We start from the raw sequence: 23263 nt of genomic DNA, 5'->3' as shown, positions 1-23263 counted from the left end.
ATCCGATAAAATAAAAAGCGGAACAGTAAAACGCAACAAATGAACCAGTTAGGATCTCAATTGGTTATTTGAAACCGCCCCTGGGTTGTTTCGAAGTTGCAAAAAATTTAGGCGGTTTTACGCAGTGCATTGACGAGACAAGGAAAATATAATCACTCTGCATTAACAATTAAAAAAAAAGTACAATAATAGCAAACACTGCGCATGTTACAAAACAAAAAAGATACAATATTACCAAGAATGAATCGTTGTGAATTTTTTTTTGGCAAGGGCATGTGCACACGTCAAGGGCAATTACCAATTAGGCAGGCGGTGAAGTGTCGTTGCGATTTTTTGCTAAATTGCGCCCCATCGCATCAAAACATTCATGCGGGTGTTGACATCGCACGTGGTCATCTCTACATAAGTCAAGAAGATGTAACTTTAGTGCTTTAAGAAATCCTTTTGAGCTAAAGCTTTTAATGTTTTGCAGGATGTTGTTCCGAATTTCTGCGCCTTGGTATTTTATAGTTTCTTTACCTAGTTGAGTGAAAACAGGTGGGAGATAATATTGATGTGTGGTTTGACATCGTGTTATGTGGTTATTAATGTTTGCTAATGGGGTAAAATAGTCCTAAGCAAGTGCAGTAGATTGACTGGAAGAATTTGCGCTTTAACGCGACAGTTGCTAGGTGTGGGTGCGAAAGGGACTGTTTGTCATTACCCTATTTTGCAGGACCACCACTGGATGTATGAACAAGTGCATGATACACTGTCCTATGAAGTAATTCAGCTTGACATGTGGGGCCCATGACAGTGTATCATCAATATGTACACCAAGGTACTTTGTGGTCTAGACTTGTTATAGTGTCTTAAGGGTAAAATCGATATTGTTTGTCTTTGTGCTGTTTGCGAAGAGCAAAAATTTGTTTTTTTTTGCAGTTGAACTGTTAGTTTGTTCTAGTTCGATATTTGCAGCCTTTTCTAAATTCCTTACATTTTGCACGACTTGATGAGACATGTGTCATATGCGAACAATGTTGTGCAGAATGAGGAGGCGCAAGGCAAATCTCAGAAGGGTTCCTAGAGGAGATCCCATGGGTACGTCACAGACATTGGAGCGGGAATTGCAAATTTTAGTGTATTGTTGCCTGCCAGTGAGGTAGTTTTAAAAAAAGCTTTTAATTTTTCCCCGGAATCCATAAAACTCAAATATTTGCAGGATGATTTGAGTACTCGGTAACTCTTTTGTGTATAAGCGATATCGGTCTGTAGTTATTGACATTTTTTTGGTACCCGCCCTTGAACAATGGTGATATTTGAGACAGTTTAAGGCAACTTGAGTAACTTGCTGTTTGAATGTAACAATTAAACAACATGCAAAGAATTTGAGAGATGACTGGTTTTATGGGCATGAAAAAAGAATGACGATGATGGGCCGTTTGTGAGGTATTCTGCTGGTGATTTAGATGTTGCGGGGACAAGAAGCGCCATATGTTAGTAATTTGTGATATGTGTGTTTTCCCTTTGGTGTTGTTCATAGTTACTTCATTGATAAGACATGACTTCGTAGTAGTTTGGACGTAATGACCGAACACCATTTATGACCCGGTACTGTAAGTCTTATCACTACGTTTTAAGCATATGTATATTATATTCTTCTTGTTTCAAGAAAGGGGTTCTTTAGTTGAAGTAACTCTTGTAACTAAAACGTTACTTCCTAGCCTAAACATTTTGTCTGCTTGCACAGCAGAGGCGCGGCGCAGTTAAGGGACCTGACGTCTTTCGTGAAGCAATGTCACACAGATACAATTTCAGTCATTATGTCGGAATACCTTAGACCTTCACTGGTCTTGACGACATGACTTCTATGCGTATGGCATTTAGTCAAGCACGACTGACGTCCCTTTAGGAGAAATCCTTGCACTATTTTAGCTAGGGTTGTTATGGCTGGTTGAAGCATGAAACTGCTGCTTAACCTAACTTGTCAAAGTTTTGGCCCATATTTTTGTGACATGAATTCATCTTAAACTAACTTTATGGTCTTTGTTGCTGTCTAATCCAAAAACATATTTTTTACTACTATAAACCTTTTTATTTGTTATGCAGCACGCAAAACCAAGTTCACGAGGAAGGGACATGTGTAGCAACACGCATGTTTCCCTACTTAATTCTTTACACACTTCGTTATAAAACGCCCATTTTCGTAATCCTTCGACAGCCAAGGCTATTTGCAATCATGCCTTTCAATATAATAAACTTCGTAACCTATACAGCAAGAACACCCAAGCAGACATTAGCTTTAGCACAGCAGCAAGCATAGACGGATTCTATGTTTAAGTCTCCGAGAATATAAAATAATGTGTTATTTTTGTTCAGTTTATGCAAGGTGTTTTCGATAGATTGATCTGGGTGGTGGTATATTAATCCAGTTATAATGGGAGACAAAACTCAAATGCGAAACACATTAAAAACGCGAACTGTTTAGTTGCAAGTAGACGTTGTTTAAATTAGTCTAATGGGATCCTTTTTCTATATTCGATTCTATTCCATTCTGATTTCGATTCGATCAATAAACTAAAATTGGAGTTATTCTGCCTGCCTGCATCTCAGCCGAGAGGACAGGTGAACAAACAATTCAGTGGCAATTAGCCAACAGGTCAGCCGACCGACAAATTGTCAGGGAAGCCGACTACCCTGCAAACTGGCAAAGCCTGATTTTTTACCACAAGCGAGACTAAGTGTTTTGCAAGAGACTTTTATCACCTTCAGGCAACCGAAGGCAATCGTCATCTTGCCTTGTCTATTCTTCGAGACAGTAAAATTGTAATTCGTGGTGAATCGGCAAAACGGTTTTCACTATACCTAAACCGTCCAGTGATACGATTTCACGCCGCTGATATACAATTTTACCACGGTTGGAGCGACTGGTACAACATATTTTGAGAGCCCGAGGAACCCGGCTCAGATCCCATTTTTCCGGATTCGACGATTTTGTGCGTGTGTTGTGTGAATGAGTTCCAACAAGGAGTTTCTACGATTTCTGCAGCATCACCTGTCAACGCGCGGAGAACATTTCATCATTGGAGAACGACTACTGCACCTTCAACGGACATCTGCAACGAAATTTTCGGGGAACTTTCTTCAGATTTACTAGGGGGTAAAGTTGTCTGTGCTTTTCACAAACCATCTGTTAACGGGTTTAAAGAACAACGCTTTATACCATGTTGTGTCATCTGTACATATATTTTCATTACCTGGGTAGGTATAAACCTGGCGAAACATAACATATCACGTTGAATAAACTCAAGTCCCAACTTTAGCACCTCTTATGAGCCCACCTATTGCACTAAGAACCCGCAGTAGAATCACCATGTCAACGGAATCTGACCCAACGAATTCCGTGAGTCCGGCACCAGGACACTCTCAGCAACATGCAGAAAACCCTCAAGCGCAATCACCGACAGTCGTAATGCAGACTGAATTGACACCTCCACTGTTTTAGGGTCAACAGTCCAACTACCAGTCTTATTTCAAGTATTTGGATGGATATTTTGAAAGAAATTCAGTTACAACAGAACAGGACAAAAAAATAATTTTATAGATCAGCGTAGAGAGGGAGATTTGCCGCGCCGTAACCACCAAAGTCACGGCGGGCTGCCAAGGTGTTAATGGGCAATGTTGGTAGATTTGGGCCTCCAAATAAAGCTTGCCACACAGCCTTAGAATACGACAACTCCCTCCTCAAAAACACCTTCACGTATTTCGACACCCCCAGTTAATTAACTTTACCTAGAACTCCCCTGTCAGAAAACCCATACTCCTAAATCCTAGCAGCCCTGCTAAACACCTCCCTCACCCATACCATTTGGAAGACTCTTCAACCGAATCAACATGCCCCAACACCTGACCCGGACCCTGAAACTAACTATGCGCTTTCGCCTTGCTGTACAAAGGAACAGGTCAAATGCCGATTTCGAAAGTGTCTTGGCCGACGTCGTTAACCACTTAATTTAAAACATATCCCCCGGGCAACCAATTTCATATTAAAAATGTATTGATTTTTTTGTAAGTTTTGGTCGTCTTCATTTGTGAATTTTTTTCGTGCAGCGCCCTGGCGTCTGTAAGTGCATTTTTTCATTGTGCCTTTTTGTCTCGCCATTATTCTACCCTTTTTTACTTTCTGCCCTCTTTCTACTGAATTTCTCCCCATTTCCCTCAATACCTTTCATAATTTTGTGTGATATTAGTGGTGGCCAGACCTAATCGTTTTGCAAAAGACCCCCTGCTGCCGTTGCTGTGTTGATGCCGATTCGTGCTCATTACTGTCCAGGGGCAGGCATACTTTTTTGTCGCTGCCATCGTGGTAATTATACCGCTGCACTCGGTGCTGAAAATTACCATTCCGAGTGCCTTAAGCATCAAACGTGAGTTACATTCAGTTCTACAAGCTATTTTCTTTACTGATCATTCTCGAGTTGTGCAAGAAAGGATTTACCATTTTGTTTTGGAGCTAAATTGTCAACCGTTAATATGCATTGAGGAAGAGCTTGAGGTCGCTTGTTCAGCCAGCCCGTCACTTTTTTGGGCCGCTATTTCGTTCTGTGTAGTGGAGGTTAGCGACAAGCGGCCAGGATGTGTTCTTTGTCTGTTGACACGCCATATTCTGTTTTTGCAAGATGCAAATGAATTTTGCAAAAGCCGTAGCCGGACCCCGTGTGGTGGCCCGTTCTGTGCCAGTACGAGATCCGTTTGATACGGACGAAAACTTGGAGGTGGACGCCCGTTTTAACCCAGGGCTAAAGCGTCCCGAGATTTTGTCGTTGTTGTGGCAACACAACATTCGCTGGCGGACTTTCCTAGAAGGTCTTTTACAATGGCGCTGAGAGCTACTGGAAAGTCAGTGTACGCAACGTGTGTAACCCGCACAAAGGTTTCCCCACGCATCCCGATGCAAGCGCTACTTACTTATTTTGCGAAATACGGTTCTGTGCTAAAAGAAAACCCAATTCCACAGCGGGTGCGCCTCGGCAAAAATGTGGTCGAGATCCCAAAAAATGCGAATTCTGCATGGAAATGGGCCATATTAAAAGCGACTGCCCAAGCTTTGCAAGGCAAGCCGAAGAGCGAAAGCAGTCAGCCGTAAAGAGAAGTACCGGCGGTAAAGCGCCGAATGTACAAGAGAAAGAAAATCGGTCAGATAAGAAGGCTCCAGAGGCAAATATGACCACAACAGCAAGCGACCGTTGATGTCGTAACATCTGTGCACCTGCATGTGCAAGAAGTCATACCTGGCGTCGCTGATAAGATCGCGCCAGGTGGTAATGGCAAAGCGACAGCTGTTGTCGCTGGTGTTGCGCCATCGGCTGTGACGGCTGACGTCACACCTGGCGAATCAGCTGTTGACCGTGCGCCCCCGACCGTGACGGCTGACGTCACAAGAAGCGGCGTGAAGTCTCCAGAGGCGTCACTCTCCAGCGCCCCAACGCCCGTTAAAGGAATATTAAAAAAGACACCAGAGGCGGTATCCCGCGGCCAGAGTTGGCCGATACCGCTACGACCCCAACACACCAATTATCACCTGTGGCCTCATCCACACCGAAACCAGTAATGCGGGACGACGAGGGATTCACCGAAGTGCGTTCGCGCAAACTGAAGCAGAGCGAATCACCACCGATCCCGAAGAAAACGGCATGTTGCCATACTGCGTACGCAGGCAAGAGTATTGAATGCTTATGCGGCAAGGTCCATTTTAAATGCCGGTGTGGAAATTAACAAAAAATGCCAACGGCTTTTGATTAGTTGTAACTGTGGCGCTGTTTATAATCTACTTCCCGGAGAGCAAATCGTGTGTAATTGCAAAGTGGTCATACCGAATGACTTTAACGCCACCTGCTTTTAAGAGAACTTTGTTTTTAATTCACAATGGCGCCTATATCGTATCTCCGTTTTTGCACGTTAACGGCTTAGCCCAGGCAACCAAGAGAAGGGCCCTGTTTCGGTACCTTTCCTCTTTGACCTTTTTTGCCCAACTTTACCCCGAATACCGAATCCCTGTGGAAGTCCGATTGGTCTTCAGGACTATTCTCTTAAACTCGGCACCTCTAAAAGGCTCTGCCTGCGCGGGTGTCGTAGTCTCCTTCTGAATTCCTCCAATCTTCAAATTCTTAATTCCGGACTCTGAAGGTTGCATCATTGCGGCCGACATTTCAACCCTGCCCCACACCTTTCACTTGGTTAATATATATGAACCCTCCGGCACAAAAAATTACATATTCAACAACAAATTCTTCGACTCCCTCTTCCCCTATATCTCCTCTTCATACCCCGCCCTGGACAGACACCCCCCAACAGCCAACCGCCCACCCAGTCATTCACTCATTAATTTAATCATTGATAATTTTGGTTAATTTTCCAATGGCAATTGCTTCTTCAGCCTGCCCTTGACGACCCAACCTCATCTCAGATAAAATAGAACAACCCTAAATCTATATACCCCAATAGGCGCACCATCGGACATTACCGCGGTATGGTACTTTTGATTCAAAATGCATCCTCACTAAGACTATACTTTTACCCCAAATTTCATACCTCGATAAAAACTTACCCCCTACCAACCCATCAACAAGAACGGATCGACGGCATTGTGGTAAAGTTCGTCGTCGGCCCAAACAACCCTACCTTGCCAATTAACACCCTGGCGGCCCGTCGTGACCCTGGTGGTTACGGCGCGGCAAACTTTCCCCTCTACGCTGACCTATCATCACTTCTCTATCCTATCAGGCAATCGCTTACTTGGTGTGATATTCGTGGGGACAATGAGGTGCCCCGAATAAAATATTAAATTGGCTACTTTCCCACTCAATCGTTTCAAGCTCCCCCCGATTCGTGCTCATGAAGTCGTGTATTATCCCTATCCGTCCAGCGGATAGGATCCTTCTGTGTACTTTAAGCCGCATGTTGATATTTCTATGGAAATAAGTTGCAGTGGCGGGAATGTCCTTGCGTAGACCTCTGTCACAATAGAAATTGTATACGTCATAGAGCATGCGTGCTCAGTATGCCATATTGCTGTCTGCAAATGTGGTAATAACCCCGGCACTTACCAGTAAAAGTACCCACAAGCTCAACCTTCCTCTCTGCCACGGACCGGCATTCTATTTGAATACGGTAAGCCCGGCCCTTTTTAGGGCCACTATTTCGTTCTGTGTAGTAGAGTTCAGCGACAAGCGTGACACACCATATTCTATTGCTTACAAGAAACTCACTCTACTTCTATCCCATACTAGACAATTCTTCTCTTCCCTCTATTCCGATCAACATTTACCTCCTCCGCACCCTAATAATGAATAAAAAACATCCCCGACCAACTCCGCGACTAACCTAACAAGAACCCCCGGCCCCGATGGTCTCAGCATCGAGTTCTACAGAAGCCAGTCTTAAATCTCCAGGAAATGTTTAAGACTAACAAATACCTCAAGGTACAAGCGAGGTTCAATCCTGGCCTTAATAAAGACAATACCCGATATCAACTGGCGCATTGACGTCACCAGCGTCATAGGGAAAGTCAATAGGAAGCGGAGTATATTTTGCAACAGTTATAAAAAGAGCAAGACCCTTGCTAAAGGAATTTCAGAAAAGACAAACGTCGTTTTTTTGTTCGGCGTACAGACCAGATGAAACTGGGGTGGTCCTGAAATTGTTGCCAGGCAAGAAGGCACAAAGCGGCAAGACTCCAGAAGCGCCCAGTCCGGGCGCCACAACAAGACTCCAGGAGCGCCCAGGCAGGGCGCCACAACTACATTGGGCAGCAAGACTCCAGAAGCGCTCAGCCAGGGCGCCACATCCATAGTTCCCAACAAGACTCCAGAAGCGCCCAGCTAGGGCGCCACAACCACGTTGAGTAGCAAGACTCCAAAAGCGCCCAGCAATGGCACTACAACCACGATACCGAGCAAGATTCCAGATGCGGCACACCATGTTCACAGCAGCCCGAGTTGGCTGACGCCGCCACACCGAACAGATTGGAGGCACTATTAAACTCATCGGTCGGCCCATCTAGGTGAGAACCCTCCGTTGTATGATTTTTTCAAGACCCCCATGGACTCCCACAAACTACACCAATGAAATATTAGAATATACCCGAGAATTTTAACCAGCATTATACACATCCCAACAACTTCCCTTGCGTCGTGCATTTGATGAACTTGTCAAAGAAATGGGAGGTGATGGGCACCTTGTTTAAGAGTGTCAAGAGGAAGCGTGGAAACTGCGTCAGGAACGGGAAGATCGCAATGCAATATTTTTCCAAGATTTGTTTTGGCTTGCCTGCCTCGTTGACATATTCAGTTTATTAAACACGCTGAATCTCACTCCCCAAGGTAGTGGAATAGACCTATTCGAAGAAGAAACTGAAATAAACTGACAGCATACACTAGTATTGATTTTACAATATCATCATCTTTTGGACTACACTGGGCAAGTTCTTGTACAAAATTATTATTGAAGTACACATTTAAGTTGGAGGAAATGCTGCTAAAATTGACAATGGTTTGCGTTTTTGAATGATTCTCTTGAACACTAAATATTTTCAATATTAGAAAAATTACCCTGCAAAGTATTCAATAGTAAAGAATGCTACGGTACATTGATTTTCAATAAAACTTTGCACGCAACCAATGCTTTGATTTCTGAACAACTAAAAAACCCTCAAAGTACCATGGCATTCCATTATGCCAAAATCATTGAACAAAGATTAGATCTTGAGAAGATAAACAGTTTGAATTTGTCATTGCAAGGCGAATCAACTGACATTCTAACAGCTTATAACAAGATCAAAGCCTTCAAAAAGAAAATTCAACATTGGGCTAGCAGAGTTGAAAGTGGAATAATGGATATGTTTTCTGAGCTGAACGACTTTCTAGAAGCAAGTTTAGTGAAAATATTGTGAAGCAATCCACAACAATATGACTGGATATTATCACCATTGGGGCGGCATTACGAACACATCTCGCTAAGTTTAGCGAGCTCGGTATTGACGCACGACCTCGTTAAGTCGAGATTTGGTATTACGAACCCCCGTCTCGCTAACCGGACCTCGCTAAACTCCTCGCTAAGTAGCGAGGAGCTGAGACCACTCGCTAACGCCAAAATATTCCGGACAAAGCCGCACAGCTGCGTCGGCAATTAATAATGGCTGTCTATTTTGCCGCTAAACGCTCATATAAACGAAAAAAGGTAAGACAAAATCCCCTGGAAATGTCGGATTTAGAATTAATTTCAGAATATCGAATGCCCAAAGCTGTGATAATGGAATTGTGCAACCACTTGCACCAAGATTTGAAGCCAAAGAGTGCCAGTAAAAGATGTCTTACAGTGGAAGAACAAGTTTTGATATCATTAAAACTTTTGGCATCGGGAAGCTTTCAAAATTCAGCCAAGGACAATATTAATGTTTCACAACCAACTGTCAGTGTAGTGCTAAGTCGATTTATGGATAGTTTGATTTCAAAACGACATCAATTCATCCACATGCCAAACAGGATGTCTTCAACAATGATAAAGCAACACTTTTACTCAATTGCACGGTTTCCTGGCGTCATAGGGGCCATTGATGGAACACATATTCCCATAATTGCACCAAGTGAGGAAGAACATCTCTTTGTCAACAGAAAGGGTTACCATTCCATCAATGTGCAGGCAAGTTGCATACTTTTCCCTTGAGATAAATTGGTTTTGACTTCAAATTCTGTTTGCAGGCTATATGTGACGCCAATATGGTATTTCTGGACGTGGTATGCAAGTGGCCTGGCTCATGTCATGATTCATTCATTCTTCGACAATCAAATGTGTACCAGGAGTTTGAGAGTGGAAAATATCACGATGACATTTTGCTGGGTGACAGTGGTTATCCATTAAAACCTTGGTTAATGACACCTCTTAGCCATCCAAGTACCCCTTCACAACAGAAGTATAATAAGGCTCACAAACAAACAAGGTCAACTATACAGAAGTAAGTTACACTTGTCTTGCACCTCATAACATTAACATAAATGATAATAAAGCTTTGTTGTTTAGGGCATTTGGTGTTTTAAAACAGAGATGGAGAGTTATTGATCACACAGGAGGAAGGTTATGTTATTCACCTTTACAAGTTTGTAAAATTACAATGTGTTGTTTCATTCTGCACAATATTTGTCGCCTTCACAATGTGCCACTGCCTCAACCACTGCCAGCAAATGCTGACATAGATTCACTACTTGACACCACCACAACAAATGAAATTCATGACTTACAAGGTAGTACTGTGAGAGATTCCATTGTTTCTACATTCCAATAGTCATGTTTGTGAAATGTTTTTGCGTTTGTTTATTGAAAAAAGTGGCTGCACAGCAACACAGAAATGAACTTGAAAAAGTAGGTAACAGAATACTGAACGAATATGAAAGTCATAAGGTAGGTGAAAAGAACAGTGAAGAATTTGAAACTAATGAAGTAGGGTAATGAAAAACAGTGAACAAGAATGAATAAAACCCTGACAGACTTGCACAGATTTGGACCTTTAAAACCAGCAGTGAATAAAAGAAAATTGAAAAACACATGCAGAAAGAAGCATATTGTTGAAAATGCAAATTAGTTCTAATCATCAACTGTGAAGGGTTGACTGCAGGTTAGTTCAACTTTACTGGTTTCAGACAACTGCAACTTTTGTCGCTGCAAATCATTTGCTATTATCATTTGTTCCAACTGTTGCTGTTGAATTATAGCTATGTTTGATATTTGGACATAAATTTCTTTTTGTATATCAACTATGTCCTTTTCTGGATCACGACGGCGGCGCTTTGCTTTGGGTTGTGATGATGCTTCGGAGTGTGATGATGCAGGGCTCACTGGTTCTTGAATTATTTCAAAAAGGCTGTCATCCATAGTTGAACATGTGAATGCAACCGGTTCTTCAACATCTTGAGGTGCTTGGCTAGTAGTAGCAAACTGGAAAACACTTTCTACAAAAAAAAACAATTAGCATTACAAGTGCACAAACCAATGTAACATAACAAAGGTTACTTAACTGTCACTGCTTTCAAGTGATGATGCACCTTTTATTCCATACACTGCTTGTTGTCCAATTATGTTAATGATTTGATAATGCACATCCGAAGGTGGTGTAGCTTTGTTGACACCACCACCTGTTTTAGTTGATTCTTTTTTCCATTCCGACACTGATTTTTTTGCAACACTTTTTAAATCCCACCACTTATGTTCCACCTGATCAATTGTGCGATTAACACCACTGATATTGACTGAATTGACCTGTAAAATATCATAATCTATGTAGAGCAGTAATAAAAAAATATTTTGCTTAAATCTTACCATAGTTGTTACTACTTTCCAAGCTTGTTGTTTTGAAGCAACTGTAATTTCTGGTGAAAATGAACCCAGAATGCATTTTGCATTTTTTTCCACTGCATTAACTAATGCTTCTACTTCAACAGCTGTCCATCTTGGAGATCGCTTTTTTACAGTTTTACTGCTTTTTGTATCCATAATCAATTTCTACTTTTTAAAAAACTACAGTTTACACAATAACTAAACACAAGAAATAAAATGATTCGTCATAAAACTTGCAAAACAATGCCGCCAATGTCCACGTGAAGCTCAACTACCAACACAAAAAGCCTTCCGTAAGATGTCGCATAGCGCGACTTCCTAATTTTGCTGAGACAGACGTCTTTTTTCTCACGATTTTGACGCATTCTCTCGTTTTTGCGTCAGGCTTTAGCGAGGCGTTTGCGAGGACACTTCGTAATACCAAATACGTTACCGAGTTCCTCGCTCGTTAAGTCCTCGCTAAAAATTATTTTAGCGAGCTCGTTAACTTAGCGAGCGAGCAAGTGTTCATAATGCCGCCCCCCAGATGGCGTTGTTTCACACTTATTCGTTCAGAATCTAAGTGCCTCAAAAAAGGATTTTTATTGGCTGCGCTGATAACGACATCTCTCTGGAAACGTGCAAGGTTTTAACGATTGCTCTGATAGCAGCATTTCCTAACTATCTAGAAAAGTGCATGGTTTCAATATCTGATTTTGTAACGAACGCATCTCCCACTGCGTTGACGGGGTGATAATCTTGATGAAGCTGCATGGCGGATTGCATTGATATGTGAAGTCCAAACATAGTCATTGATTGGTGGTTTAGAACGTTTATTAACACAATAATAGCAAGACAATCATGTAACTGCATTGATACAAAAGACATTTAAATCACATCAAACTAGAAATTCTTTTGGATCGTTTTGTGCACGTAAGACACAAATTTATTCAAATTCCACAAATTAACTCTATGCTCATATTGTTTCCAACCTATTCACCCTAAGTTACACTTCCAGAAATTCATACAATTTCCGTGCCATTCCTCGAAGCAATGATCATGTAAAACCATATTTCTTTCATCCTTTTCGGGTGTTGTTGTGGTAAACAGCACAGCGCTTTTGTGTTTCAAATCCACCGCGGTAGTGATAGATTCCGTCAGTACGGACTTCCAACTACCACGTGGTCTTGTCACTTCTAGGTATGTGGATTGCGACGAAAACGCTAGAATTTGCAACATTTCGTGTGTAGTGTAGTTTCGTTTTACTCTAAAAATGTAAAGGGTGCATGGCAAAATGCTTGCTTCGCACGGTATTGTCGGCCACCTCGCACATTGTTTTGATTACATTTTGAAAAGGTTAAATTGTACACCAAGTTAAAAAAATTGGGTTTAACCCATCTTTCCTATGCCTGTTCACGATGAAAATCGCTTTCAATGGCACGGATCTCAGCATCACATTTGTCTACCATAAAAAATGATGGTTGCCATGCAGGAGTCCATTCTTTCAATATTTTCAGTGCCTCTTCAATGTCCAATTGTCTTTCATTCTGTGTAATGAAGCTGGCAACAACTTGATAGCCAACATTTGTCTTCACACAGAGAAAAAACAATGGGAGAGCATATTTGGATGTCTTGGCCGTAGCAATCTACGCTGCCATGCAAACTGATGGATAAACAGCATGGTTTGTTCAGATTGAATGACTGGTGCTGTTTTTCCATCAACTACTTCAGGTCGGAAATATATTTTGTCGTTGGCATCTCCTGCCTTCACCCATTCACCCACCAAGCACTGGACATTAGTTTGCAAAATACTCGGTAATAATGATTTTAAATGTCCTTTTTTGTTGGATAAAATCTCCTGTTTGAAGTAGATGGTGGGGTATCATTTTTAAAAAGTTCATGGGCAACATAATTTTTTAGGCTTCTGAGAATTTCCTCAATAGTGCTCACTCCTTCCGTAACCAATTGATCTATTTTGGCAATTATTCTTTGATCAACAGGTTGAAGGAAACCGGCAGCCTTAAAATATGTAATATGGCGAATAAACAGTTCAAAAGTAAACATTTATTTTTAATAACATCCTTACTTCCCCTACAACATGACCGGTGTGGTCATCCTGAGATGGAAAGCAAACACTGTAAGTTTGTTGCTTTAGCAAGTGCTTATCATTGTTTTGCAGCAAATCTTTTACAACACTTGTACATTTCGAAATTATCTAATCATATTGCAGAAGAAATTATTGATATCCAATTAAATATAATTAGATTTAAACAAGTTAAAGAAGTACCTGAAACTGTGGAAACTTCAGAATTTCCTGAATTACAATTTTTGCCTTGCAGTTATGGATGATCAAAGGGGTTTTAATATTTTATTACAGAAAACCTAAAGTTACTTACATGTGTAGGTGGTGCAACAGGCCTTTCATTTTTAATCTTGTTGCGATTTGCACTGCGAAGTAAAACTGAGCTGAAGAGCATGCCTTTCTTAATCATTTGCCTGAGTCATTGAACAAGCCCACTGCAACAATTGTTGGATTTGCTATAAACTGCACCAATTACCAGTTTTATATTACCTGCAAATTTTGTTTGCTGCAAGCACACATATGCACAAAGCATTGTCTTAAGCTATACATTTTACTAACCATTTTACTTAACAAGTGAATTCATTCTTCACAAAATATCTTTCTTCCTGTTGTGAACCTGCACCTTGGCTATTAAGGCTAATAGCTAATTGTCTTGCTTGCCTTTTCAAGGATGTATTTTGATAGCATGTTCTGTGCCCAAGATATTAATGTGCCACACTCACGCTTTGCGCCGGCGGATTCTTTGTTTGTTTCATTGCCGCGGGCGTATACGCCGGCGTGCTGGCGTACGCTCGGGACAAAGCTTGGAAGCGTGAGCTTTCGCTCACAAGAGGTCGCGGGCTTGCGAGCGCTCGGCGTAATACGCCCGCGACTTGCCGCCGAGCGTATACGCCGGCGAAATCATTTTGATTTAGCTCACGCCCGCAAGCTTTGAAAATGAGTTTGTAGGTATAGAAGTCTGGGTGTTGCAAAATGTGGTTTTCACTCTTTGAAAAGCAGATACGCCATTCGTAACACCAAACGGCAAACGTTTGTACTGGTACAATTTCCCCATCGCTTCAAAAGCAGTGAATGTTTTTCCTTGTCCAAAATAGGTACTTGATGATAAGCGGAGCGCAGGTCCAAAGAACTGTAAAACTTGTCTTGAGAAACTTTCCGCACTATTTCCTCGATTTTGGGTAGAGGGTATGCGTCAAGTAGAGTATAACGATTTACGGTCTGGGAGTAGTCAATAACCAACCGTCGTTTGTTTTTGTTCTTTACGACAAGTACCTGCGACCTCCACGGAGAGCGCGCGGGCTCAATGATATCCTCGTCCAACAGACGCTTAATTTCCCCACCAATAAAATCGATGTCTTCCTGGCAGTATGAGCGGGAAGGAGATGCAATCGGCTTGTAATTTGGCTGAAGAAATTGGAAAAGCCTAGGGGGCCGTACTTTTGCCGAAATTAGAGCTGCAAACTTCGGCTTTGAATTAATCACAAGTGGTTTCTCCGGCCCGTTGAACAAAAATGAAACTGCACGGTGCATTGCAAAGAAACTTTGTCCAAGTATTACGTCGGAACAGGAATCTTGCATAACCTCCATTGAAATATTATTGTACACTCTTCCGAGAAGTTTGAGGTTTACGCGTCGCGACCATATGTTTTCAGGAGAAGCTTTGTCGAAGCCATTGTCACTTCTCCTGTTTTACTTTTAAGACTAATATTCAGTCTGTCAGCTAAGCACTTATCAATAAAGTTTTCTGACGCTCCAGAGTCAAGCAAGGCTTTTGCAAATACGCCTTCAATTTGAGCATCAACGACAGCCCTTCGCAAGCATTGCGGCGCTCCTGTGGAGTCCACTGTATACTCGTCTGCCTTCGATGCTACAACCAGATAGCGAGAATGAATCGCTTGTTCACTAACCTCCGTGGAAGCAGTGGCGGTCACACGATTGCCGCTACGACAAACTTTGGAATAATGCCCGCGTTTGCCACATTTATGGCAGTTGCTTTCCCGAGCAGGACAGAAATTGCGACTGTGCACTGATCCTCCACAATAGAAACATTTTCTAACAGGAAGCTTTGGATCTTTGAATTTGGAAGTAGAGGCAATAAAATCGAAACCTTTGTCACTCTCATTGATAGTGGATGTAAGCTGAAGGGTAGAATGCGGGGCCATCGAGCTTGATTGTAGGTGAGCCCTTTCCAGAGTATGTGCTAAATCGGAGGCGCGTTGAAGGTCGATGTCATTGACCTCTAAAAGTCGTTGCCGAATTGAAGGAGATCGAAGTCCATTTATAAAGGAATCCCGAACCAGTTCGTCGCGATATATTACGGCACTGACGTTTTCAAATTGGCATTCTTTGGCAAGGAGTTTAAGAGCACGAAGATATTCATGAACACTTTCGCCGTTTGCTTGCTGTCTACTAACTAGTAGATACCTGGAGTAGATGTTGTTTCTTTTTTTCTCATAGAGTTCCTTTAACGTAGTTACGATGGAATCGTAGCTGTCATTTTCCTCCACATACGGGTAAATATCAGGCGAAAGAAAACTCCGTATGACACGAGCTTTGTTAATTGCCGGTAAGCCTTCAGCTTTGAAGTCTTCTAATGAGGCAAGGTAATCCACAACGGTACGAAGCCAAAATTTAAAAACCTTGGCTGCATCGGGTGCATTCGGATCAGCAGTTAAATCCTTCGGTCGGGGTATGTGCTGTTCCATTTTTTTTTTTTTTTGTTCGAACGCTACTTTAATCAACTTTATTAAATTGTCAAAACCTTTAGAGGGATTTTATTGGTAAACGGAATCCAGGTTTTAATAAAGTTGAACTTCGAGTAACAAACAATAACACCTGTAAAAGAAATACAAAAGTAAGACCGCACACAGAGAACACCAAGAACAACTAAAGAAACACAGGGCGCTGGCAGACATAGAAGGCGTATAATTCCTGAGGCATAATTAACTACACGCGCCCGTGTAAGTGTTGCGTTCGATCACCACATGTTTTAAAATCATTTACTTTAACTACTATCTTTTTATAGATACGTTTAGTAATGGCATTGTCAGGTTTCAGCAATCGAGAACTGTTAAATTTTATCATAGCTATACAGGCACACCCAATTGTGTATGATCCAGGCCATGTTCATCACTTCAAAACCAATCTTGTTGACAACGCATGGGACAGCATTCTATTGGAGAGCAAATTTAGCGGTAAACTTATTTGTGCAAGACTGTGCTTGAAGCATACATTTTATATAAATATATGTATTATAGGTGATGTAGCTGTGGCAAAAAAAATTTGGAAAAGAATAAAAGAAAAGTACAAACGTGAAAAAGATATTATAAATTCTCCTTCTGGGTCATCTGCAAACCACAAAGTTTGGGAGCTGTATTCGTCACTGTCATTTATTGAGTGTCTTTGGAAAAAGAGAGAGTACGTATCAGTGAACAATCCTGTTTCTACTTGTATGGTCAATAAATATTCTATTCTAGTTTACTTAAATACATTTTTGCTCAGGACTGAAAGTAATGTTACATTTCATGCACCTGTGACTTTGGACTTGACTGCATCTGATATGAATCCTAAAGATGATGAAACTTTTCATTGTTAGTTTGTAAAACTATTATAAAAATAAATACTTTTGTTTGAACACTTTACCATTGTAGTTGTCACTCCAGAGAAACAGAGCCCAAAAATAAAAAAATGTAAGCTTGGATGAAATCCGAACATTGCAATCAAAAACAAAGCCGGTGCGGGTCATTAAGTTGGATGCATCTAAAGGTACTAGAATTGATGACTTTTAACAATCTTTGGCAGCTGAAGTAGCTGAATGGATGTCAATTTTTTTAGTTTAGTTGATTTGCAAATGATTTAAGACACTACTTGTACATTTTTTTCTGGAACCTTTTACTTGAATTAACAATTTGTTTGATTTACTTAACTCAAATGCTTGTTTTCTATTTGTAGGAATTAAACAATTACCTAAACCGAAGATACAAGAACCGCAGCTGCTTCAACCTGGCAAAACTTTTGGTAGGCTTTTTTTACGTTTTATATAATATAAAAACTTAAAAGACCTGTTTTGAATATAGGATCACTAATTAAAAAGAAAGGAAAGAGCCCAATTTCACCAAAAAAAGACATGGACAATGTGTTGAAGAGCTGTGCCATCTATCTGGAACGCTCATCATCATCAAAAGAAGGTGATTTTTGCCATGATATAAATAAACATTTGCAAGTATCTTCACTTTGGATTTGGATAAAAGACTAATTGTATGCTTTAAAGATGTTGGTTTAATAGTATCAGATATCTGGCACTTTTATTTCCCCATTAGCGTTTTGAAGTGATAATGCAGAGGTTGTGAAGTGATAATGCAACCACTTAAATCACAACAGAGGCAAGTTTATGAACCTCCCAGCAGGTCCTGCTATAATCCGTTATCACGGCCTTCAGGATATTATTAAAAACATTCTCCGATGTGTTGTATCCCGCAATGATTTGTATTATATTGGCCCCCTTCATGCTGGCATGTCAACTGCGGGTTAACAGGTCAACTGGTTATATTACTCAACAATGTTGTGTCACACAACTTGTGTGCATTACGTCTGCATGTCACTCCTCAAGTCTGGCCTATAAAACCATTAACGGGTGGTGTTTGTAACATAATTTTATTTGCAAACATTGATTAAAGTGAAAAAAATGGAGTTCGTTAATAGGTTTAGTGTTTTAACAACTGATTTGTTTTTTTTAGACGAAACTGACAGATTTTGCAGCTGTCTAAGTTTGGCTCTAAAAAACGTACCTAGAAAAAAGTGGAATAGTTTGCAACTGCAAATTTTGCAATTAGTTTATGATGCACAGGAGTTTTAGTCGTTTCTTGTATTTTTTTGTGTAATAATGTAATTGTGTACTAACGTAATTCTGCATGCTTTTTTCTGTGTGGATGCAATTATCTGTTAACGTACTTCTTCATGTTTATTGCTGTGTCAGTGCAATTGTGTTTAAACGTACCTGATGTTTATTTCAGTGTTAATGCAATTGTCTTATATCATACTGCCTCATGCATATTTCTACAGTAATGCAATTGTATTTTGACGCACTTCTCGATGCCAGTCACTATGCGATTTCTTCAATTCGCTTTTAATACATTTTGTACAGTGTTTTATTGTTAAAATGTATTTGTCAGGCACTGTGTTTTGTCGTATTTACTTCAAATACATTTGCATTGTTTTACGGAAATTCAATCTTGCAGAAGTAACTAGTAAACGTAACACGAAAAACGTAGTCATTTCGCCACCAGCTGCCTGTTTCAATGTTCACATGCCACTGTTCGATTTCTTCAATTTACTTTTGATACATTTTGGGCAGTGTTTTATTGTTGAAATGTATATTTCTCTATTTCGCAGGCACTGTGTTATCCCATATATTTCCACCATTCAAATAAAATTGCACTGTTTTATTAAAATCGAAAACTAGTTGACACGAAAAACGTAGTCATTTTGCCACGGCAAGCTGCCAGCTTCACTGTTGAAATAGTCGCGAAAGTTGTCACGAACACTATGTGCATTAGATAAACTTCTGCCGCGTAATGATGCAACCGGCAACAAAGTGTTTTTGCTGACAAAACTTCGCCACGAATAGTCATCAGTTTCAGCATGGACAGATTCTACACCTTTTTCAATGCGCAAAAGGTTGTGCAGGACGCAAATAGCCTTTATGACGTGATCCGCATGCTTCGGGGCCATCCGGATTGGTGCTCGCAACACTTGAAACCTTTGAACCAATATTCCAAATGCGTTTTCAACCCGTCCTCGGGCTCGCGAGTGCCTATCACACATAAAGTTATTTGTATGGCAAAGCTGAAAATAGTTCATTAATCCCACCTGAAATCATATATTTTGTTCTCCCTCGTTTGATTTGCAGACCAAATTTGGATGTAAACCAAATGCAGCATCTCCCACGAACACAAACGGCATATCAGGTGAAGTGGTGCCTGGCAGTGCCTTGGGCTCAGGAAGATCCAAATATCCATCTAAAACAGCTTTACCAAACAAAGACTTTCTGAAGACCCCAGCATCCCCTTCGCGGCCATAACTTCCAACATCTATCATTATAAAGTTGTAATTGGCATCCACAGCTGCCAGGAGCACAATACTAAAAGTTTTTTTGTAGTTAAAGAAATAAGATCCGGACTTGGCAGGAGATTGAATGGTACAATGTTTACCTGAAATAGTATTTTTACATGTAGATCACTTCCTCCAAAATAGCATAATAAAAAAGACACCATACCATATATTGCACCAAGGCAATGTGGAAAGTTCCAAGTGCTTTCAAAATCATTTGCAATCTTTTTCCATGCTTTTTTTGTCAGGAAAGGGCATATATTTTTCATGAAACACATCCCATATGGCTTCACATGTTTCAATTATAATTTTGTGCACTATTTGTTTGCTCATTCTGTATGAGCATCCTATTTGAAAATAAGAATCGCCAGTTGTAAGATACCTGAAAAATAAGGTGAGTGTGACTAATAATGTTTTTCTTTGCTAGTAGGTCACATCTAAAAAATAATGCTACAACAAAAAATGTAACCTTAATGTTACAGCAAGTCTTTCTTGAGGTGATATTGGTTTCCTCCAATTAGTTGTTGATTTCTTTACTTTTGCAGACACACATAGTTCTGTACTTATTTTATCAAACAGATTGGGGCACATTCTGAACGTTCGAAAAAAAAGGTTGGTCTCATCGTTCGCATGTCCCTGTTCAAGTTAAAGTAGTCTCCTGAAAGTAAAATTATGTTGATAAAAGCCCATGTGAAATGAGCACTTTACCTTGACGCAGTGTTTCACGTGTTTGCAGAATAGGATGAACCCAATATCTTCGTTTTCTTTCCATCATCTTCTTTTTTTCATCAAAATAGCAAACAACAATAAAACAACCACAAACTCTTCACAAACAGCCATTGTCTTGTACATAAGAACGCAAATGACCGGTAGCCGCGAAAATGCGCTGGGGACGCCGATTTTTTCTTTCCGCCAGCGCGCGAGCTCGCAAGCCCAAGGTTTCTCTCTTTGTGTGGACGCCAATGCGCCAGCGCGTGAGCGCGCCGGCGTACGCTACGCTCGCGACAGTTTCTGTGTGGACCCGGCCTTACTCTTAAGCCCGATGCACACATACACCCTAGCGGGTGCCGTACGGTGTCTACGGCGCGGCTTGCGGCCGAACTTACGGCGGTTGATGCACACTGCGACGGTCGTGCGGCTGCGAGGACTTGGTCTTGCGGCGTCTGCGACAAAGTAGAAAACGGCCGCACATCGCTGCGAACGGCTCGAAGTTGAAAAATTTGATATAAAATGACATTTTTGGTGACAGTTTCGACAAATGACTAGGTTTTGTGCGTGAGAAAATGGTGCCTTGAAAGCAACAAAGCTCCCATGTGGACGTTACAGCAGCGGGATACTGCTATGCTGACCAAATTAGCATGACCTTTTTTCTGCCCGGGCTAGCTATATATTACAGCTCATTTTCCATGCACCCAGTAGCAGGTATTAAATTATTGTAGCCCTATACTTAAAGACTGAAGTTTGTAACAAGTGTGCTGCAATGGATGACGTTTGCTTTGAAACGTTGCTTAATCTACACTCCACAATTGAAGCATATGTTCTGTATGAAAGTTTATCTGGGAGTGAAAGGTAGTGATTAAGTGAGAGTAACCTATATATATCTTATTTAAGCATTCATAAAGCTATCATTTTAATGTTCAGAAATATTTGGGTGCATGGAATGCTAAAAGAAAGAGACAGCAAATCAGAATTTATTCTGGCTGAGCAGCTTCTTAGAGGTGGAGACCCAGACAAATGTCACCAATATTTTAGAATGAGTAAAGAGAAATTCTATACATTACTGAAGACTATTGAGCCCAAAATAAGAAAAATGGACACTCCTTGGAGAAAAGCAATTTCACCACAGTGTCGCCTGATTTTGACCTTACGATACCTTGCAATAGGTGCATCTCAGCTACATATAGGTTTTTCATTTAGAGTGGGTCACACTACAGTAGGCATAATTATCAGGGAGTGTTGTTCGGCGCTATGGGAATGTTTGGTTCCAATAGTTTTGCGCCCTCCTACTGCAGAAGATTGGTTGCAAATTGCTGAAGATTTTCATAAGTTTTGGCAATGCTCAAACTGCATTGGAGCAATCGACGGAAAACACATTAGAATTAAGGCTCCACCTAATAGTGGCACTGAATTTTTTAATTATAAGGGTTTTTTCTCCATTGTGCTTTTAGCAATTTGTGATGCCCATTATCGGTTTGTTCTTGTGGATATTGGGGACTCAGGTCGACATAGTGATCTTCAGTAATTCCAGAGTTGGAAAAAAATTTGATAAAGGTTCTTTATGTATTCCTGCCCCTAAAAGCTTGCCAGCATCTAACATTAGTGTTCCCTACTATTTGGCTGTTGATGATGCTTTTCCATTGAATTACATGTCTACGGTTGCATTTATGGATGAAGGTTGCATGGGCCAGTTGTCATTTCGGAATTTCTTTCCACTGGGTTACGGGTAACAGGTATTTTTAGTTCGTCTTGGCAAGCTTGTTTCATTTCAAAGTGTAGCGATAGCAACAGCTGTTCTTTTGTGTTATATGGTTTTACAGCTGGGGTCTAGTGTACTACTGTACGTACCTATCTTCTAAAAATCGGGGAACCCCCAAATTACGTCACAATGAAGGTGGGGTCAAGTTATGACGTCACACCAAAAATTACGTCACTGTGACGTCACTAACCGAAGATACGCAACGACGAAGTTTCTCGCCCACACACACATACGCGGTTCTCCTGCAGGCACATGAAGGTCGGCAAAAGGCACAACAGCAACGAAGAAATACATTTTTACGCTTCATTGATTACAAAATGAAACAAACCTGTGAGAAACTTGAAATTGGGTACGATCAACCACAAGGGTGCGTAAACCAACATATGAAAAAATGAAAGTCGTGGTTAAGGCGCTTTAGCGCCGTTGGCGGTAAACAAGTCCCAAAGTATACATCCATACGTACCAATAAAGGAGACGTCACACAAACTTTAAATTTGGTACAGACAACCACAAGGGTGACTACACCAACATACTAAAAAGTTAACTCGATACTACTTTATTGACCCTTTGTTTATTGACGACAAATATTTGTTTGTGACGTAACAATTAAATTTAAAGTCGATTTTAATCCGTTCTCGAATATTATAAACAAGAGTCCCTCCTTGACAATCGAGCCCATTCTCAACACAATCCAACAAGTATTTCTCTCAAAAATCATCAAAACTTTAACCGACGTTAACACGCTTTAGCGACGTTGGCGGTAATAAGATTCCATAGTGTACAATTGTACGTAACAATGAAAAAGACGTTGTATAAACTTGAAATTAAGCACAAACAACCAGAAGGGTTTCCACACCAACATACTAAAAAATTAACCCGATACCACTTTATTAACCTTCTCTAAATGAACGATAAACTTTTATTTGTGACGTAACAATTACATTTTAGGTCTATTTTATTCGGTTGTTGTATATTATAAAGAAGAGCTCCTCCTTGACAATCGAGCCCATTTTCAACGAAATCCAACCAGTATTTCCTTCAGAAATCATCAGAACGTCAACCGAAGTCGACGCGCTTTGGCGCCGTTGGCGGTAATAAGGTTCCATAGTGTACAATTGTACGTAACCATGAAGGAGACATCGTACAAACTTGAAATTTGGTACAGACAACCACAAGGGAGTCTACACCGACATACTAAAAAATAAACCGGATACCACCTAATTAACCCTCTCTTAATCGACAACAAACTA

The 23263-nt window shown here is 40.8% G+C and overlaps 1 protein-coding gene and 1 pseudogene across 1 annotated transcript; both read right to left on the bottom strand.

Annotated features, from left to right (window-relative positions):
* Positions 1 to 10323: 10323 nt before the first annotated feature.
* Positions 10324 to 11561, bottom strand: LOC145892934 (uncharacterized). Its single transcript, XM_082982045.1, has 3 exons — positions 11350 to 11561; positions 11049 to 11289; positions 10324 to 10982 (listed from the first exon to the last, which is right to left on the bottom strand). Exons 1-3 carry the CDS (start codon positions 11521 to 11523, stop codon positions 10618 to 10620), a joined length of 780 nt encoding a protein of 259 aa, XP_082838171.1. The 5' UTR covers positions 11524 to 11561; the 3' UTR covers positions 10324 to 10617.
* Positions 11562 to 14339: 2778 nt separating this feature from the next.
* Positions 14340 to 16134, bottom strand: LOC145888433 (uncharacterized; annotated as a pseudogene).
* Between the last annotated feature and the right edge of the window lie 7129 nt (positions 16135 to 23263).

This window comes from Ascidia mentula, chromosome 1 (genome assembly GCF_947561715.1).
Source record: "Ascidia mentula chromosome 1, kaAscMent1.1, whole genome shotgun sequence".
NCBI lineage: Eukaryota > Metazoa > Chordata > Ascidiacea > Phlebobranchia > Ascidiidae > Ascidia > Ascidia mentula.
Note: the sequence above shows the minus strand (reverse complement) of the source record. Positions and strands in the feature narration are given on the sequence as shown.